Raw genomic sequence first — 16,014 nt, 5'->3', positions numbered from 1 at the left:
ACAGCCTCAGTGGGAGAGACATAGAGTCTCAGGATGAGGGATGAGGCTTATTTTCTCTTCTAAGCTCCAATACCTAATGACCCCTAGTTTATACGGTCTCTCTGAGTCACTAGGGATGACATCTTGATCTTCCTTTCCTAGGAGAGACTGCATTCATCTTGGACCTTTTGGTGAACTCCTACCTAACCTTCAAGACCCCAGATCAAAAGCCATCTGATTAGTAGAGCTCTCCCAGCCCTACTGGCCCTAGGCCCCAGCCCAGAGCAGAATTCCTTCCTTCCTGGTTCCATTACAGCTTTGTTCTCTGGAACAGGACACACCCAGAGTGTGTTCAACAATTCATTCAAATGTCCCAAACTCAGGTGCGCTGGGGCCAGGCAAGGAACATAAAATGCAGCAGGACGGGGCACCTGAGTGGTTCAGTCAGTTAAGCATCCCACTCTTGGTCTCGGCTCAGGTCCTGATCTCATGGTTTCATGAGTTTGAGCAGTGCTCACAGCACAGAGCCTGCATGGGATTCTCTGTCTCCCTCTCTCTCTGCCCTCCCCTGTTCATGGTCTCTGTCTCTCCAAATAAATGTACTTAAAATGAAGTAAGACAACAGGAAAGAAAATCCTGCCTAAGGCAAATTCAATAAAAAGCAAACCAGCAAATCACCATTCTGTAGGTATAAAAAACATTTCTTAGGAGGAATTGGCCTAGCTCTGTCAGTCTGGGGCTCTTGGTTTAAGTCTGCCTTTTGCCATCAGGAATGGGCTCTAGGGGCCCCTGGGGGACTCAGCCATTTAAGCGTCCAACTCTTGATTTCAGCTCAGGTCATGATCTCAGTGGGTTGTGGATTCGAGTCCTGCTTTGGGCTCTGTGCTAAAAGTTCAGGGCCTGCTTGAAATTCTCTCTCTCTGCCCCTCCCCTGCTCTCTCAAAATAAATAAATAAACTTAAAAAAAAATGGTCTCTTGAGGGGAGAGACCTTGAGGGGAGAGAGCTTACTGCAGCAATCTGGCACAGATGCAGGTATTCAACAATAAAGGGGGCCTTCTGAAAATAGGCCTGAGTAGTCAGGCCGGTGAGAGGGGACAAGAGGCCCAATGGGGCTAAACCTGCTTTCCAGGGATGCGTGCCTGCTGTCCAAAGGGAGTAAGTTCACATGTGCCCCGATGGAAAATCAATTCTGCTCATTAGGTTAAAAGCACTGCTAATGGTTCAGCTCCCAAAACCTATGTCTGGCACGGTCCCCTCCAGTAGAAAGAGAAGATTTTATTTGAACCGTCGTTCTCCTGCATGACAGACAGACAATGGAAAGTTCCCTGCTTCTTCATAGTAGGAAAGGACCTTGGGAAAATTAGTTCTCAGGACAAAACTCTGAAAACTGGTCAGCCTGACCCAAATGTGAGTTCCTGAGCTATTTTTCGTCACGTCTGGGGATGTGGTGAGTTGAATGCAGGCCACTCCTCCAGCCAGCTGCTGTCATCTTCTCAGTCTTCCAGGGAAGAGGGTGACCTGGGGCTTGCCAAGAGCCATGACCGAGACACGGGTGTGCTGTTAGGAGTGATCGTGAGATGCTACCAAATGTCCAGTAGGCTCACTGAGGCAAGGCAGGGGAGTGGACAGACATCAAGTGGGGAAGAGAAGGGAGAGCCAGGGAGGGACAAACAACGCAGCCCTGAACACACACGGCTCCTCTGTGGTGGCCAGTGTGGGCTGGGGACAGACTCCTGAGTCCAAATTTCTCCTGCCCCCCCCCACCCCGAACACAGCTATTTTGGGTCCCAGTATCAGATTCCTCTTGGTCCCCTTTTACAAGGCAGCCCTCCTGGGAGGTTCCCTGCAGTTCGAAGCGAGAGACCAATCGGGAATCTCTGGTTCCCATTCTACTCCGTCAGCCGAGGGGTCAAGGGCTGTTTCAGTAGCTTTCTGGGGTCGGCATTTCTGCACCAGGATCTTGGGAAACTCAGTGACCAGCCTCGTTTTGCAGGGCTGGGGGTGGGGGGACACGGGGCATATGAGGGGCTCCAACGTGCTTCGAGAACCCCTAGGGTTTGTGGTTACATCTGCCAGCCCATTCCATCCTTGTGGTAGCTCTGGAAGGTTTAGGACTTTCTATACGGGGGCGTCTGAGGGTCACAGGCAAGCAGCAGCGGAAGAGCTTGATCTGATCCAGACACCCCATGACCTTTGCTGGGCGTTTGGCCCCTCCACAAACCTTAATTATTTGTTTGGTTTGCTTTGGTTTTCTTTCTTCTGAGAAACCTCCCTGATGATTCATGCCTCCCACAGGAGTCAGGCAAGCCCCTTCCTGGGCAGTCTGCATGGTGACAAGGCACGATGTGGGCAAAAGACCGAAGTGTCTGATCCATGAGTCCTGCCTCGGTCGCTAGCAAAGGGCCACCTGCTCCCCAGGGATGACCCTCCTCCTCACAGGGAAGCTGAGACCATCTAAGCACAGCCCAAGCCTCCCCCTCTCCCCCCGCTGCCACCAAACTGCACTCACAGGCCCCTTTAGGGGCTGCTGGGAAACCGAGAATGACCTGACACGAGCAGGGCACCAGGAGCCCCCACACCTGATGCCACGATCGGGCAGTCCCCCACCAGGCCAGGGAGAGCCCATGACAAACAGGCTGGACTGCCGGCTCCTTGTGGCCACAACCCATGTCTACTAGGAAAGGCCGAGAACAAGCAACGGCAGCATTCCTAAAGTCATGGCCACAAGCTCTGACTCCCTGGGTCAATGGTCCAGTGGGCCCCGCACTGCCTCCACCATAATTCCCTTCAACCCACCTGCTTCTCTTTTTCCAAACTTCCTCAGCAGCAGGGCCCCAGCCCATAGAAGGGTTGTATACCATAGGTCCCAACGTGAGCTCTGCCTTCCCTCGAAGTGTCCCTCCGGTGCCCTGCTACTAGGGTTAATGGAGAGGGCGGCAAGCAGAGAGCCCCGCTCAGCCTTGACCCCTTAGGTGCCCCCTCCCCTACTCAGCTGCGGCTCCCACCAACATCAACCCTCAGGGACAAAGAGTGGGTCTTCCAGACAAAGCTTCCCATGGCCCTCAGGACACAGGCGATGCACAGTAGGCATTCCGAACTCTGGTCCTGAGCCCCTTCCCTAGTCTCATCCCCCTGGCACACCCCAGCCACTCTTTACTTGCACAAACAGCCACAGGTCCCCTGCCACACCTGCATGGCTTTGTACATATGTGGTTTGGGGAGCAAAGCCCTTCTCTCTTTCCTCCCTGGGACACCGAGTTATCTTCCAGGGCCTACCTAGCTCAAAACTCACTACCTCTGCGACCCTGGTGAGAGCGGACCACTGCCTCCTCTGTGCCCCTGTGGCCCTCAGCAGACATTCCTAGGACAGCCGTGGTAACCACAGGGCCCTGCTTTGTGGGAACAATCCTAATTTTCTTTTCTTTTTTAAAAATATTTACTTATTTGGGGGAGAGCACTAGCAGGAGGGGGGGCAGAGAGAGGGGGACAGAGGATCTGAAGCAGGCTCTGCGCTCCAGTCCTAATTTTCAACATTCAGTCTTGTCACCACAATAAACACACACGTACTTATTTGTCAGGCCACACGCTCTGATTCTTGGTTCAGAAACGGGGCAGCAACGCTAATGGCACTGCGTGCTACCTGTTTATGGATCTGTTCCCCCAACCAGATATGAGCTCCTAAAGAATAGGGATTGTCTCTTATTCCCCCTTTTTTGCTCTTCAGAGCTTAGAACAGTACCTGGGAAAGAGGAGCTGGTTATAGGATGGACGGATAATCCACAAACGAGTCTCCATTCAATGATCTCCCCGATATGCAGTTGATGTCTCTGAGTGTAGATGGTCACTTCTACCAACAACCACAATTAAACTGGACAGAGTGCCTTCTAAGTTTCAGACAGTTTTCCTTTTCAATCTCATTTCATCCTGTCTGATGGTCTAGGCAGAAATGCTGGCTCAAGGCCATGGCTCTTCAGCGATACCTTAAGAAATATGTTAAGAGCAAAAAGGGATCTTTTAACAATAAACGTGAATGGAGAACTCTGGTAGCCACTCCCCTCGCCAAGTGATCAAAACCAAGGCATCAGCACCAGTAGGTCACCTGGCATCCTGTGTCACCTGCCATGGTACAACGGGCAGCACATGACATTATCTATGATTCATTCTCGCCAAAACCAACCCACCTAAGCCAAATTGAGCCTCTAACTCAACCACCAGTTTACAGAAAATCCAAGGGACAAAGGAATAGGTGCAAAGACACCACAAGGGAGGGGTGCTTGGGTTTGCCAGTTGGTTAAGCTCCAACTTCAGCTCAAGTCATGATCTCACAGTTTGTAGGTTCGAGTTCCACATCAGGCTCTGTGCTGACAACTCAGAGCCTAGAACCTGATTCAGATTCTGAGTTTCCCTCTGTCTCTGGCCCTCCCTTGCTCACACTCTGTCCCCCTCTCTCTGTGTCTCAAAAAATAAACAAACAAACAAACAAACAAAAAAGACGCCACAAGGGAACCATAAGACAAGTCCAGGGAGCAAATCTTAAAAAAGAAAAAATCAGTATCATAAAAAAAAAAGTCATCTAAAAAAAGAGCAAGATGTTGTTCTGGACTAAGCCTGTACTGGACTCTGGTTCAAAGACGAAAAACACTATAAAAGATAGTTGGGCGAAAGTTGGAAAAACTTAAAAATCGACTAGACAGTAGAAGCTATTACAGAAATACAATTGACCCTTGAACAAAGTGGGGGTTAGAAGCACCAACCCCTGGGGCAGTCGAAAATCTGGAGGTAACTCTGGATGCTCCAAAACCGTAACAGCCTCACTGTTGACCAGAAGACTTGTAGATAACATAACCAGCCAATTAGCATATATTGTGTATGTTACATGCATTGTATACTGTATTCTTACAATAAAAGAATAGAAATGTTATTAAGAAAGTCATAAGGAAGAGGACTACCTGAGTGGTTCAGTCAGTTAAGTGCCTGACTCTTGACTTCGACTCAAGCCATGATCTCACAGTTCGTGAGTTCAGCCTCACACTGGGCTCCATGCTGGCACCGTGGAGCCTGCTTGGGATTCTCTCTCTCTCCCTATCTCTCTCTCTGCCCCTCCCCCTGCTAGTGCACACTCACTCTCTCTCCAAATAAATAAACTAAAAAAATTGTATTACATATCCAGAAAGATAAAGCAAACATAGCAAAATATGAATACCTGCTGAAATTAGGCGGAGACCAGTTTCATGGTTTACTGTGTTCTTTCAACTTGTCTATATGCTTGCAAGTTTTCATAGTAAAAAGTCAGGAAAACTAAGAGTATTAATAATAACCTCAGAATGAAGATATTACTGATATGAAAAAAAACAACTGGAGGTCTTGGAAACTAAAAATTATCATTGTCGAAATAAAGAAACGGAGAGAGGAATGATCAGAACAAAGACAGCTCAAAAGGAAATCAGCGTGCTAGGAGGTGGAACCCAGGCTTTGTCCAGAAGACAGCACAACAGGACACCACACTGTTGGGTTGGAGGAGAAGGTGAGAGATGTGGGAACAGGCCCTAAGTCCCAGCCCCTGTCCCATGTAAGCTCTGGAGGAGACAACAGAGAAAGTGACACGGAAGACATTTTAAAAAATTCCTTAGGCCTTTAGAAATATAGGAATTTTCACACTGATCATATCTCTGGAGTTCAGAGCAGGATGAATGAAAAAAAATCCCACAACCTAGACACACTACAATAAGATTTCAGAATGCTAGGGGCACCTGGGTGGCTCAGGTGGTTAAGCATCCAACTTTGGCTCAAGTCATGATCTCGCGGTTCATGAGTTCGAGTCCCACGTTGGGCTCTGTGTTGACGCTCAGATCCTGGAGCCTGTTTCACATTCTATGTCTCCCTCTCTCTCTGCCCTTCCCCTGCTCACACTCTGTCTCTCAATCTCTCAAAAATAAACAGACATTTAAAAAAAAGTTCACAGAACATCATACATCAAGGGTCCCTTGATTTCAAGAGTCACTTACAGATTCTTTCTGAAAGAATCACTTGAGGAACAATTCAGGCACAAGGGAAATGAGGCAAAGAAATAAAAAAGTAAAAATAGTAAACCAAAAATAAATAAGTAACAATTGGGAGTTAAAGACTAAATAACTGTTGATGCATAATGTCAAAAAAAATCAACAATGATCTGGCATGCAAATTTTAGATGATTTCAATGTGGAAATTGGGGATGAGGAGGTGATAAATGGGGTGAAAAGTGTGCCAGGGTTCTTGTACTCTTAGGCTCAAGGAAAGAAATACTGATTTTAGACCGCAGGTAGAAAAATCTAAGTTTCAAGATGCATTTAACATTTAACAAGATAAGCAGAAATAGGATATACGGATTTCCAAATTACTAGAGGGGGGCATGGGAGAGAGACAAATATTTGATACATCAAAGGGGAAGATGTACTTTGTGACGCTGAAAAAGTCAGTCATTGAACAGTGAGGGCAGAGAGCTTTATCCAGTTCGTTCAACAACAGAGAGGGTGCAGTGCTCGGAATGGGCACACAGCAGAGCTCACATTCCTTCCTGGGCCTGGGAGGTGGTGGTAAGTGTTAGGAAGAAAAAACAAAGTAAAGCAAGTAAGGGATATAAAGGAACTCAGATCTCGAAAACATTATGCTCAATAAAAGAAGCTAGACACAAGAGTGCCCACAATATTGTAGGATTCCATGGAATGTCCAGAACAGGGACTCCATAGAGACAGAAAGTAGACAGGAGGTTGCCAGGGGTGTGGGGAGGCAGGAACAAGAAAGACTCCTAGTAGGTAGGAGGTTTCTCTAGGGGCGATGAAAATATCTGACAATTGAGTGTGGTGATGGCTATACAGCCCTGTGAGTACACCACCACCACCGGAATAGAACACTTGAAATGCAGGAGCTCTATGGGATATGGATTATATTTCAACCAAGATTTTTAAAAATTTTTTAAAGTTTATTTATTTTGAGAGACATAGAGATAGTGTGAGCAGGGGAGGGGCAGAGAGAGACAGAGAGAATCCCATGCAGGCTCTGCACTGTCAGCAAAGAGCCCGATGAGGGACTTGAACCCATTAAACCGTGAGACCATGACCTGAGCTGAAACAGAGTCAGACGCTTAACCAACTGAGCCACCCAGGTGCCCCAAGATTTTTTTTTTTTATTTTTACATTCATTTATTTTTGAGAGACAGACTGAGACAGAGCACAAGCGGGGGAGGTGGAGAGAAAGAAGGAGACACAGAATCTGAAGCAGGCTCCAGAATCTGAGCTGTCAGCACAGAGCCCGATGCAGGGCTTGAAACCACGAGCCATGAAATCCTGACCTGAGCCAAAGTCGTATGCTCAACCTACTGAGCCACCCAGGCGCCCCCCCAAGATTTTTTTTTTTTTTTTGAGAGAGTGAGAGACAGAGTGTAAGGAGGGGCAGAGAGAGAGGGAGACACAGAATCAGGCTCCAGGCTCTAAGGTTAGCACAGAGCCTGATGTGGGGCTTGAACTCATGAACCATGAGATCATGACCTGAGCCAAAGTCAGATGCTTAACCAACTGAGCCACCCAGGTGCCCCAAGAGATCAGGCTTTTTAGCAAACTAGTCTATAAAAATTTCCCCATCAACTTGCATTATGGTTATACTATTTCTCAAAAGTCATAAAATTAAACAAAACAAAACACTGAGTTCCCTGTAAGGTCTCTTGCTCTCGTCCGCCATTTAAAGCACCTCGCTGGCCAGGAGCCTCTCAGCTCATGCGTGAACCCCCTCTTCAGACAGAGCCCCACAGACACCCTTCCCTGGTTAGAAGGCCCTCCCTTATCTCCCTCTTTCTCTCCCCTTCCCTCCCTCTCATTATTTGCTCATTCATTCAGTCAACACTTGCCAAGGGCTTATTCTGGGGAAAATAACCCAAAGAAAAGAAGAATCTAATTTACCTTGTGGCTTCAATAATAAAATAGACTCTCTTTTATGTGGTTCAAAGAAGGTTCATGTATTTTATAAAACTGATCTTTTTCTATGTACTTCATCTATCATGTAAACATGGCAGATATGAACAATTCAGAGCTAGTGAATGGAAGTCTACTCTGATAGCTATGATCCACTTTTTCACCATAAAATTATCTATTTGTGTATCCATTAGAGTTAAAACCCAAGAATAAAAGGCCAAGTTAAATTTTAAAAAATCAAAGTTTTTCATTGGTAACTATCAAGAGAATATTTTTAATTTTCAAAAATATCTGATTTTTACCTTTCTCAGGCATGAACATGACAGAAGCGGGGATTACCTGGCTTGAAATTATAAGCAAAAATTTTTTCAGAGAGTGATGGAATCTTTCATAGATGAAATGGTCCAACATCCTCACCATCAGCTAACCTAACCCACTAACCATCAACTGTGGGCCTTTCGCTTCAAGATGAACGGCATCCCCAGGGCGCCTGGGTGGCTCCATCGGTTAAGCATCTGACTCTTGATTTCGACTCAGCTCATGATCCCCCAGTGTGTGGGATCGAGCCCCACATAGGGCTCTGCGCTGACAGCACGGAGCCTGCTTGGGATTCTCTCTCCCTCCCTCTCTGCCTCTTCCCCACTCATGTGCACATGCTCTCTCTCAAAATAAAGGGTTGCTATTTTTTTATAAATCAGTCACACTGCTCCTTAGTCACACTCCAAATTTGGGACGATGTCACCTCAAACACTGACAAACAGGCAAGAAAACCTCTAAGAACTGTCGACGCTCACACACCTCACCTCAGATTAAATTTGCCTTTTAAATTTCCTAGGTTGGACTAGGAAACAAAGGCTTACAACAAGCAAGATGAGAGAAGTCCGTGTGTGTCATGGTATAGAAATGTTAACGGGAAATGGTCCTCTCTTACTAATCCATCACAGCGGGTTGGAGAGAACCTCTAACAGTCCTCGCTTGGGTTCTGTTGCTAGATGTTCAACAGAACAGCACTTCGTAAGCCATCCTAGAAGATGGGCTTTGTCCTTGGCTCACACCCGCCGTATGCACCACTCCACCCAATTCATCTGAATTAATAAGGTTTGTGTGTTTACCAAGCACCTGGCCTTAGGATGCTGATTCAGTACTGCTAACCAAAACACACACAAAATGTAAAATGCAAAGTGAGAGGTTCATTCGTCCTGAACCTTTCCATGTGTGTGTCGTGTTGGTGTGTGTACTATGGGAGAAGGGCATGGCCAACAGCGAGGATAAGCACTGGCCAGGGGCCAGAAGTCTCAGTTCTTTTTTTTTTTTTAATGTTTTTATTTATTTTTGGGAGACAAAGAGACAGAGTGGGGGGGGGCTGGGGGAAGGGAGCAGAGAGAGAGGGAGACACAGAATCTGAAGCAGGCTCCAGGCTCTGAGCCATCAGCACAGAGCCCGACGCAGGGCTCAAACCGATGAAGCATGGAATCTTCACCTGGACTGAAGTATGATTCTCAACCGACTGACCTACCCTGTGCCCCCAGAAGGCTCAATTCTGTTCAAACCTGCCACCCACAGGCCTTCATGTCTTACGATGAGGGTCTTTCTCACAGGGTGGCCGCGAGGAAACCCTATATGGGTCAGTAAGACACAGATGCTTTCTGCATTTACTGATAGGGTAACTGATGGGTGAAATGAAGGGTAACTGATCAGTGAAATGACTTGTGTAAGGTCAACGGAGCACCCAGGCTGAGAAGCCAAGCATCCTGACTCCCACACCACTCTCTCCCAGGTGATTTCCATAAGATCTGCAAAGGGCCAGGTCCCTAAAGCGGAAGGGAGTGCAAGAGAAACAGATAAGAAGCTCACACGCTATGTGGCAAAGCCAAGTTTTTAAGGTGGTACTGCGTGGGTCTCACACTGGTGCTCCTTCCACGGTCTTTCTGCTACATGTGCTGCCTCAGGACTGTCAGAAACCTCAGGAGGCAAGTTTCATTCTGCAATGGGAGAGCTGTCATTGGCATCAAGAACAGACTTCCTCAAACAACCAGCATGACCCAGAACTTCTTTCTTATCCAACAGTCCTTTTGCTATTTTTCTGATCAACACTGAAAAAGTCAAACTGATTAGGATCCAAGTAGGAAAAGCACCCGATCCAAATAGCAAAACCCTGACTGGAGGGACCAAGGATGCAAACTTTAAAAAGAAGGCAGTTCCTATGTCCCTGCCCCTGCCCCCTCGTTTGCAAGTGCCAGGAGCAGCTACAAAAACAAAGATGACTTGTAGGGCCCAGGGAAGTTTGAGAGCCAAGGGGCCAAGGTCCCGGAATCTAGAGGCCCAGGCCCAAGGGCATCAACTTATCTCTGTGAAGGAGAGATCTGGCAACCTCCCCAACAAGGGGAGAGTGAACCTGACAAAGAGCTGTATAAAGGGGGTACAATTCGACAAGGCTAACCTCTGTGTGTGGACTTGAGGCCTGTGTCCCCAGCGATCTGCAAAACGAGTTTACATAACAGGCCTTTGTATTGTCCCAGATAAGAGAGAGGAGCAGTCAGAATGTTTTAAGGATTTAGAAGCGGCTGAGATTTCCTGGGGGACAGTGAAGGGGGCGGGGTAGAGAATGAGGGGTGGGGGGAGGGGCGAGTTAGGAAATAATCTATCTGATCTGAGAAGGAAAATGGTAACAACAGCAATAATAATACAAGTCCTCCTATTTGCAACCCCTTGATTTTATCCACAACAGCACTTTCAGGATAGACCAGAAATGATTGTCTCTTCTCAGGGGACATTGTGGGGCTCCTGACAAAAGGATTTTTTTTATTGGATGCCCTTTTATGTCTTCGAAATTTTGAAATTCTGGACCATGTGGATGGATTATCCATTCAAAAATATGTAAGGGGAATTTTTACGCTATTTTAAGCATGTCCATAGTTTTCCAACAGCCCTAAGAAATATCCAGAGCAAAGATCATTAGGCCCAACTCACAAATGAGGAAGCTTCGGGCTCCAAGAAGGGAAAAGGAATTCGCCACAGTTGCGAAAGAGTTGGATGTAAGACTCAGACCTTCAGAACAGCTGCTATGGAAAACAGTGTGGAGGTTCCTCAAAAAATTAACAACAGAACTCCCCTATAACCCAGCAATAGCACTGCTAGGAATTTACCCAAAGGATACAGAAGTGCTGATGCATAGGAGCACATGCACCCCAATGTTCACAGCGGCACTGTCAACAATAGCCAAGTCATGGAAAGAGCCTAAATGTCCATCACCTGATGAGTGGATCAAGAAGATGTGACATATATACACACAATGGAATATTACATGGCAATGACAAAGAATGACATATGGCCATTTGTAGCAAAATGAATGGACCTCGAGGGTGTCATGCTAAGCAAAATAAATCAGGCGGAGAAGGACAGATACCATATGTTTGCACTCATAGATCTAACAGGAGAAACCTAACAGGGGACCATGGGGAGGGGAAGGGAGGGAAAAGACTAAGGGAGAGGAAGAGAGGCAAACCATGAGAGACTCTTGAATACTGAAAACAAACTGAGGGCTGACAGGGGAGGGGGCAAGGGAAAGGGGGGTGATGGGCATGGAGAAGGTCACTTGCAGGGATGAGCACCGGAAACCAACACGACAATAAACTATAAAAAAAAAAAAAGACTCAGACTTACAGACTCCTAGGCCAGTGTTCTCTTTCAGAGACTGCACAGTTTGCAAGATACAGCCCCTAGATTCATCCTTGAAGTTCAACCTGCAGAGCTAGAGCCTCAGGAGCCCCCACAGGAACCCATCACCCCATAAAGTGCCTTCCTACCCAGAGCAGCAGGCTCTGTGGGCTGGTCAAGGCGGGCTAGATGTTCTGTTAGTGGACAAACATCCTGAAACTCACGAAGCCTTCACCCCTTATTACTGAAAAATCCATAAAATGTCCCAAGTCCACATTCTTGTCTCAAAGTACGGTGGCTTTTGAGACATTTTTACCAGGTTCATTAACTTGCAGACTCTCAGGCTCATCATTATGAATGGAGGGACTCAGATGTGGGGTGTTGAGTATGAAAACAAGCATTGGGCTGAGGAATGGGCTCAAGTCCCGGTTTTGCCACTGACTCGTGTGTGGCCTTGGGCATGCTGGTCACTTCATTTGTTTTGGTCCCAGCTCCCACTCTATGAATAAAAATCAACATGCAAACATGGACTGTGCATCATGTGTCTAACCCTGTTGTTGGTGCCGGGACTCAGAGCCCCACAAGGCAGACTAGATCCCTGCGCTTTCAAAGAGCTGATACATATCACACAGGGGGGCCCAATGAACAAGGCAGTTTCCAGTCCTGATAAGGGCTAGGAACATATCCTATAATGGGAGAGAGGGTCTAGAAAGTCAGGGAAGGCCTCTCTCTGAAGAGGAGGCATTTGCAGTAGTAGTTAAACAACGAAGCAGCAGGGGGATGTGGGGACATGGTATGACAGGCAGGGGGACAGGTACAAAGAGCCCAAGGCAGGAAGGGTTTAGCGAGCTAGACAGCAGCAAGTGAGGGGCAGAGGGAGGGACATGAAATGGGCCCAGGTAGACAGTGGGCCACCTCCCCGGGTAAGGAGTCCAGATGTTATTCTAGTTGCAACAGGAAGTGCTTAGAGAAATAAAGAAGTTTCATGAGATCTGTAATGTTTCAAACATGATGTTTTAAGCAGCAGAACTTTTCAGTCAAAGAGAAACAAGTGGAGCCTTGATACAGAAGTGGATAAAAGGAGTATGGCTCTGGCTGGGTGGGTAGCTAGGTAAGGCTCTTCTGAAACGGGAGGTAGCCCCTCGGCCTTCTTCCTTCACCACTGCAGTACCCCCCGGAGCCCTGGAGCTCAGAGGGGCTGGAAAGACACCAGGTGGTCTATCTCTGGGTTCTTCGAGCTCTAACAAAAGCCAGCTGTATGTACAGGGAGAGGAGGTTTGGGGGTCATGCTGGATGCTCGCTGGAACCCCAACTGGCCCTGGAAGGGTTTTACACTCCATCCCTGATGGGGACAGACTTTCTGCAGGGACAATAACCATACAATCTGGCTTCCCCAAAGGTTCCAGTTAAAATCACAGGGCTGAAACTATAGGGACAGAAAACAGATCAGTGATTGCCAGGGGCTGGGGTGACAGGAGGACACTGACACAAAGGGACACAAGGGAACTTTCTGGGTCACTGGAAGTATTCTATATTGTGATTGTGGTGGTAATTATGGGACTGTATACGTTTGTCAAAATTCACAGAACAGGACACCTAAAATGGGCGATGTTTAAGGAGCAGAAATTAAACTGTAATAAACCTTGTGGGTTTAAAAAAAAAAAGATACCTCCAAGGTATTTTATGGATGAGGAAACAGACTCAGAAAGCAAAAATGACTTGCTCCTTCTGAGTCAGGAGAGGCCCAAAAGTCCCCTACCCATTGCTGCTCGGTTTTAATTCAAAGCCTCTTTAGTATCCTGGGCCTCAGATTCCCCTGAGTGTCCAATGAAGAGGTAAATAACTGCCAAAGACTTTCCCGCTCCAAACAATCAGATTCTAAGAAGCGGGCTGGTGTAGGGGAGAGATCTCAATGCTGTGGAGGCAGAAATACTGGAAGAAAGAGTCCCACTGCTGTAATTTCCAGCTGTGAGCCCTGTGGGGCAAGCCTGTCCCAGGCCAGACAGGGTTAATAAGAATACATCATATAGGGGCGCCTGGGTGGCTCAGTGGGTTAAGTGTCTGACTCTTGATTCTGGCTCCGGTCATGATCTCACAGTTGTGAGATGGAGCCCCACGTCAGGCTTTGCGCTTAAGCCCTCTCGCTGTCCCTTCCCCCTCTCAAAATAAATAAACATAAAGAGAAAAAACCCACATCTGTAACCTGGCTGGCACACAAGAAGGGCTTTTACCCTCCCTACACTGTTCTGATCCCCCTCCCACCCGGCTGCCTTGTGAGAACAATGCCAACGAGGAGGGGACCATAAGGAAAAAAGTCACCAAGCGCCTGCCCTGCATTGCATAACCTGTGCTCGGGTACACAGTACATCCTGGGCTCCACTGGGGCACAGGCTGTTATCGCACCGGGTAAACAGGACCGCCCTGCCCCCTTCCTGACCACCGTCAGCACCCAGGCACCACAAACACTTGGGTGCAGGAGAAGGGCCAAAGACCGCGGCTGTTGATTCCTCGATTTTAGGCACTCCACTTTCCCTAGGGACGCTGGCAGCATCACAGGGCACAAACATATCCACAAAGTGCCAGCCAGCCTGTAGCCCCCTCCCTCTCCACCTGCTCAGAAGGGGTGGCCCCAAATAATGACTTAAAGCCGCCTGTCACACGTTGCTCCTTTTTCTCTACCCGAAGGAAACCACAAACACACAGAAACCGAAAAGATTATCAAAAAAGCAAGCAAGCAAGCAAGCAAGCCAGCCAGCCTTTCAGGCAGGGCGTTTCTGCTCTCTCTGGCGCATCCACCCTAGGGGCAGTGTGGTCCTGTAAAGTTTGTTGGCTTACTTTCTCCATGGAGGGACTGGAGGTAGGCAACACCCACAAATTATCCCAATTCTGCAGAAACAAAGAGTGAACTAAGCTGGCAAAAGTCAAACATGAGCAGGGCTGCAACAGCCCAGACACGCAAGGCAACAGAGCATCAGGCCTCAAGGGACTTCAATACCCTGGCTCATCTTCTAGAAAACACAAGAGATAACAGGAGAGGACGCTGGCAGTGTGCCGCCCCTGCCCGGTGCTCTTGAGAGCCGTCCTGGCGATCATGTGAATTCAAAACCATGGAAGAATGGAAAAGATTTCTTCATGGCTCAGTTGAGCAAAGTTAACTGGGCAAAAACAATGCTCTGTCCTGGCCCCGGTCTCCTAACTGTTAGGGAGAGCTGGCACCCAGGTTAAGAAACTCTGATTCATTAATCACAAATATTATTTATCAAGCCACTGCCGGGACACTGTGGCAACTACATCCTGCTGTCTCTCTTCAGAGTCATTGCCAAAGTTCGGTCCTCTCCCCCACCTTCCGGTATCTGTGAACTTTTCAGTTTCTATCAAACTCCAGCTGGGGGAGGGGACCCAGCGCCGGCCCTAGTAGAGTAAAGTTCCACCACCAGGTCCACAAAGAGACTGCAGGGAGGCGTGGCCAGGCCGGAAATTCTGACAAAAACTTTTGGCCCTCCGGTGCTAGAAGCAACTACTTCCTGATCCTTCCTAGTCGTGGAGGAAGTGGGGGAAGGGGTCGCTTTCTGGCCGGGTTCTCCCAACCTGGGGCCCAGCTGTGGGGGGGGGGGGCTTCGATCGCGGTGAGGAAGGGTCAGGCCAGCCAGGGGCCCTTCTATACCCCGCACTCCAAGGCGCTCTGCTGCCTTCCCCTGGCGAAGTTATTTTGGAGCAAAGTGCCCCCAGGGTGTGAGCTCGGGAGGGCAGAGCCTCCTCCCCTACACTATCCCCCAAACACACACACCCCCCCCCCCCCCCCCCACAAGGCCAGCGCTCTGAGAACTGAACCTGACCCAGACCCTAAGGCCCAGGCCTGCTCCGATAGGAGGAAGGGAAAGGGGAAATGAAAGGGATTTGTCAGAAACCTCAGAACAATCCGGGGCGCTCGCTGCGGTCTGGGGCTCAACCAGCCCCTACCCGCGCTGGGGGAGCTCGCCTGCCAGGGTCCCTGGTTAACCTCCAGCGTCCGTCGTTGCCCCGGCCGCGCGGCAGCCAGAGAATGCTAGGCCGACCCCCCCGCGGCGACCCCAGGCTGGGCCTCCCACCTTGACACGCTTGCCCTGGACCTCCAGCGTCTTCATGGTGAAGTCGACGCCGATGGTGCTGCCCTGACGCTCGGAGAAGGCGCCCGTCTTGAAGCGCTGCACCACGCACGTCTTGCCCACGCTCGCGTCGCCCACCAGCACCAGCTTGAACAGGAAATCGTACTGTTCGTCCGGGTCCCCCTGGCCCGGGCCCGGACCCGCCATGGCCGCGTGGAAGCCGAAGGGCCGGCGCTCCGTACTCTGGGGGCAGCCCGGGCTCACGGAAGCTGCGGACCGCCAGGCGACGTGGAACCGCCGCAACACCTGAAGAAGGGGCGCCGCCGACTGCCGCCCCAACCCCGGCCC

General features: G+C 48.9%; 1 protein-coding gene across 1 annotated transcript in view; it reads right to left on the bottom strand.

The window, feature by feature from the left end:
• The window catches only part of RAB43 (RAB43, member RAS oncogene family), a 32,385-nt gene extending 16,382 nt beyond the window's left edge, over positions 1-16,003 (bottom strand). Inside the window, exon 1 of the mRNA XM_029916491.1 lies at positions 15,670-16,003. Coding sequence (XP_029772351.1) covers positions 15,670-15,873 — 204 coding nt within the window. The 5' untranslated portion in view covers positions 15,874-16,003. The remainder of the gene's footprint in view (positions 1-15,669) is intronic.
• Between the last annotated feature and the right edge of the window lie 11 nt (positions 16,004-16,014).

This window comes from Suricata suricatta, chromosome 12 (assembly GCF_006229205.1).
Source record: "Suricata suricatta isolate VVHF042 chromosome 12, meerkat_22Aug2017_6uvM2_HiC, whole genome shotgun sequence".
Lineage (NCBI taxonomy): Eukaryota > Metazoa > Chordata > Mammalia > Carnivora > Herpestidae > Suricata > Suricata suricatta.
This window is presented reverse-complemented; position numbering and strand designations above follow the sequence as displayed.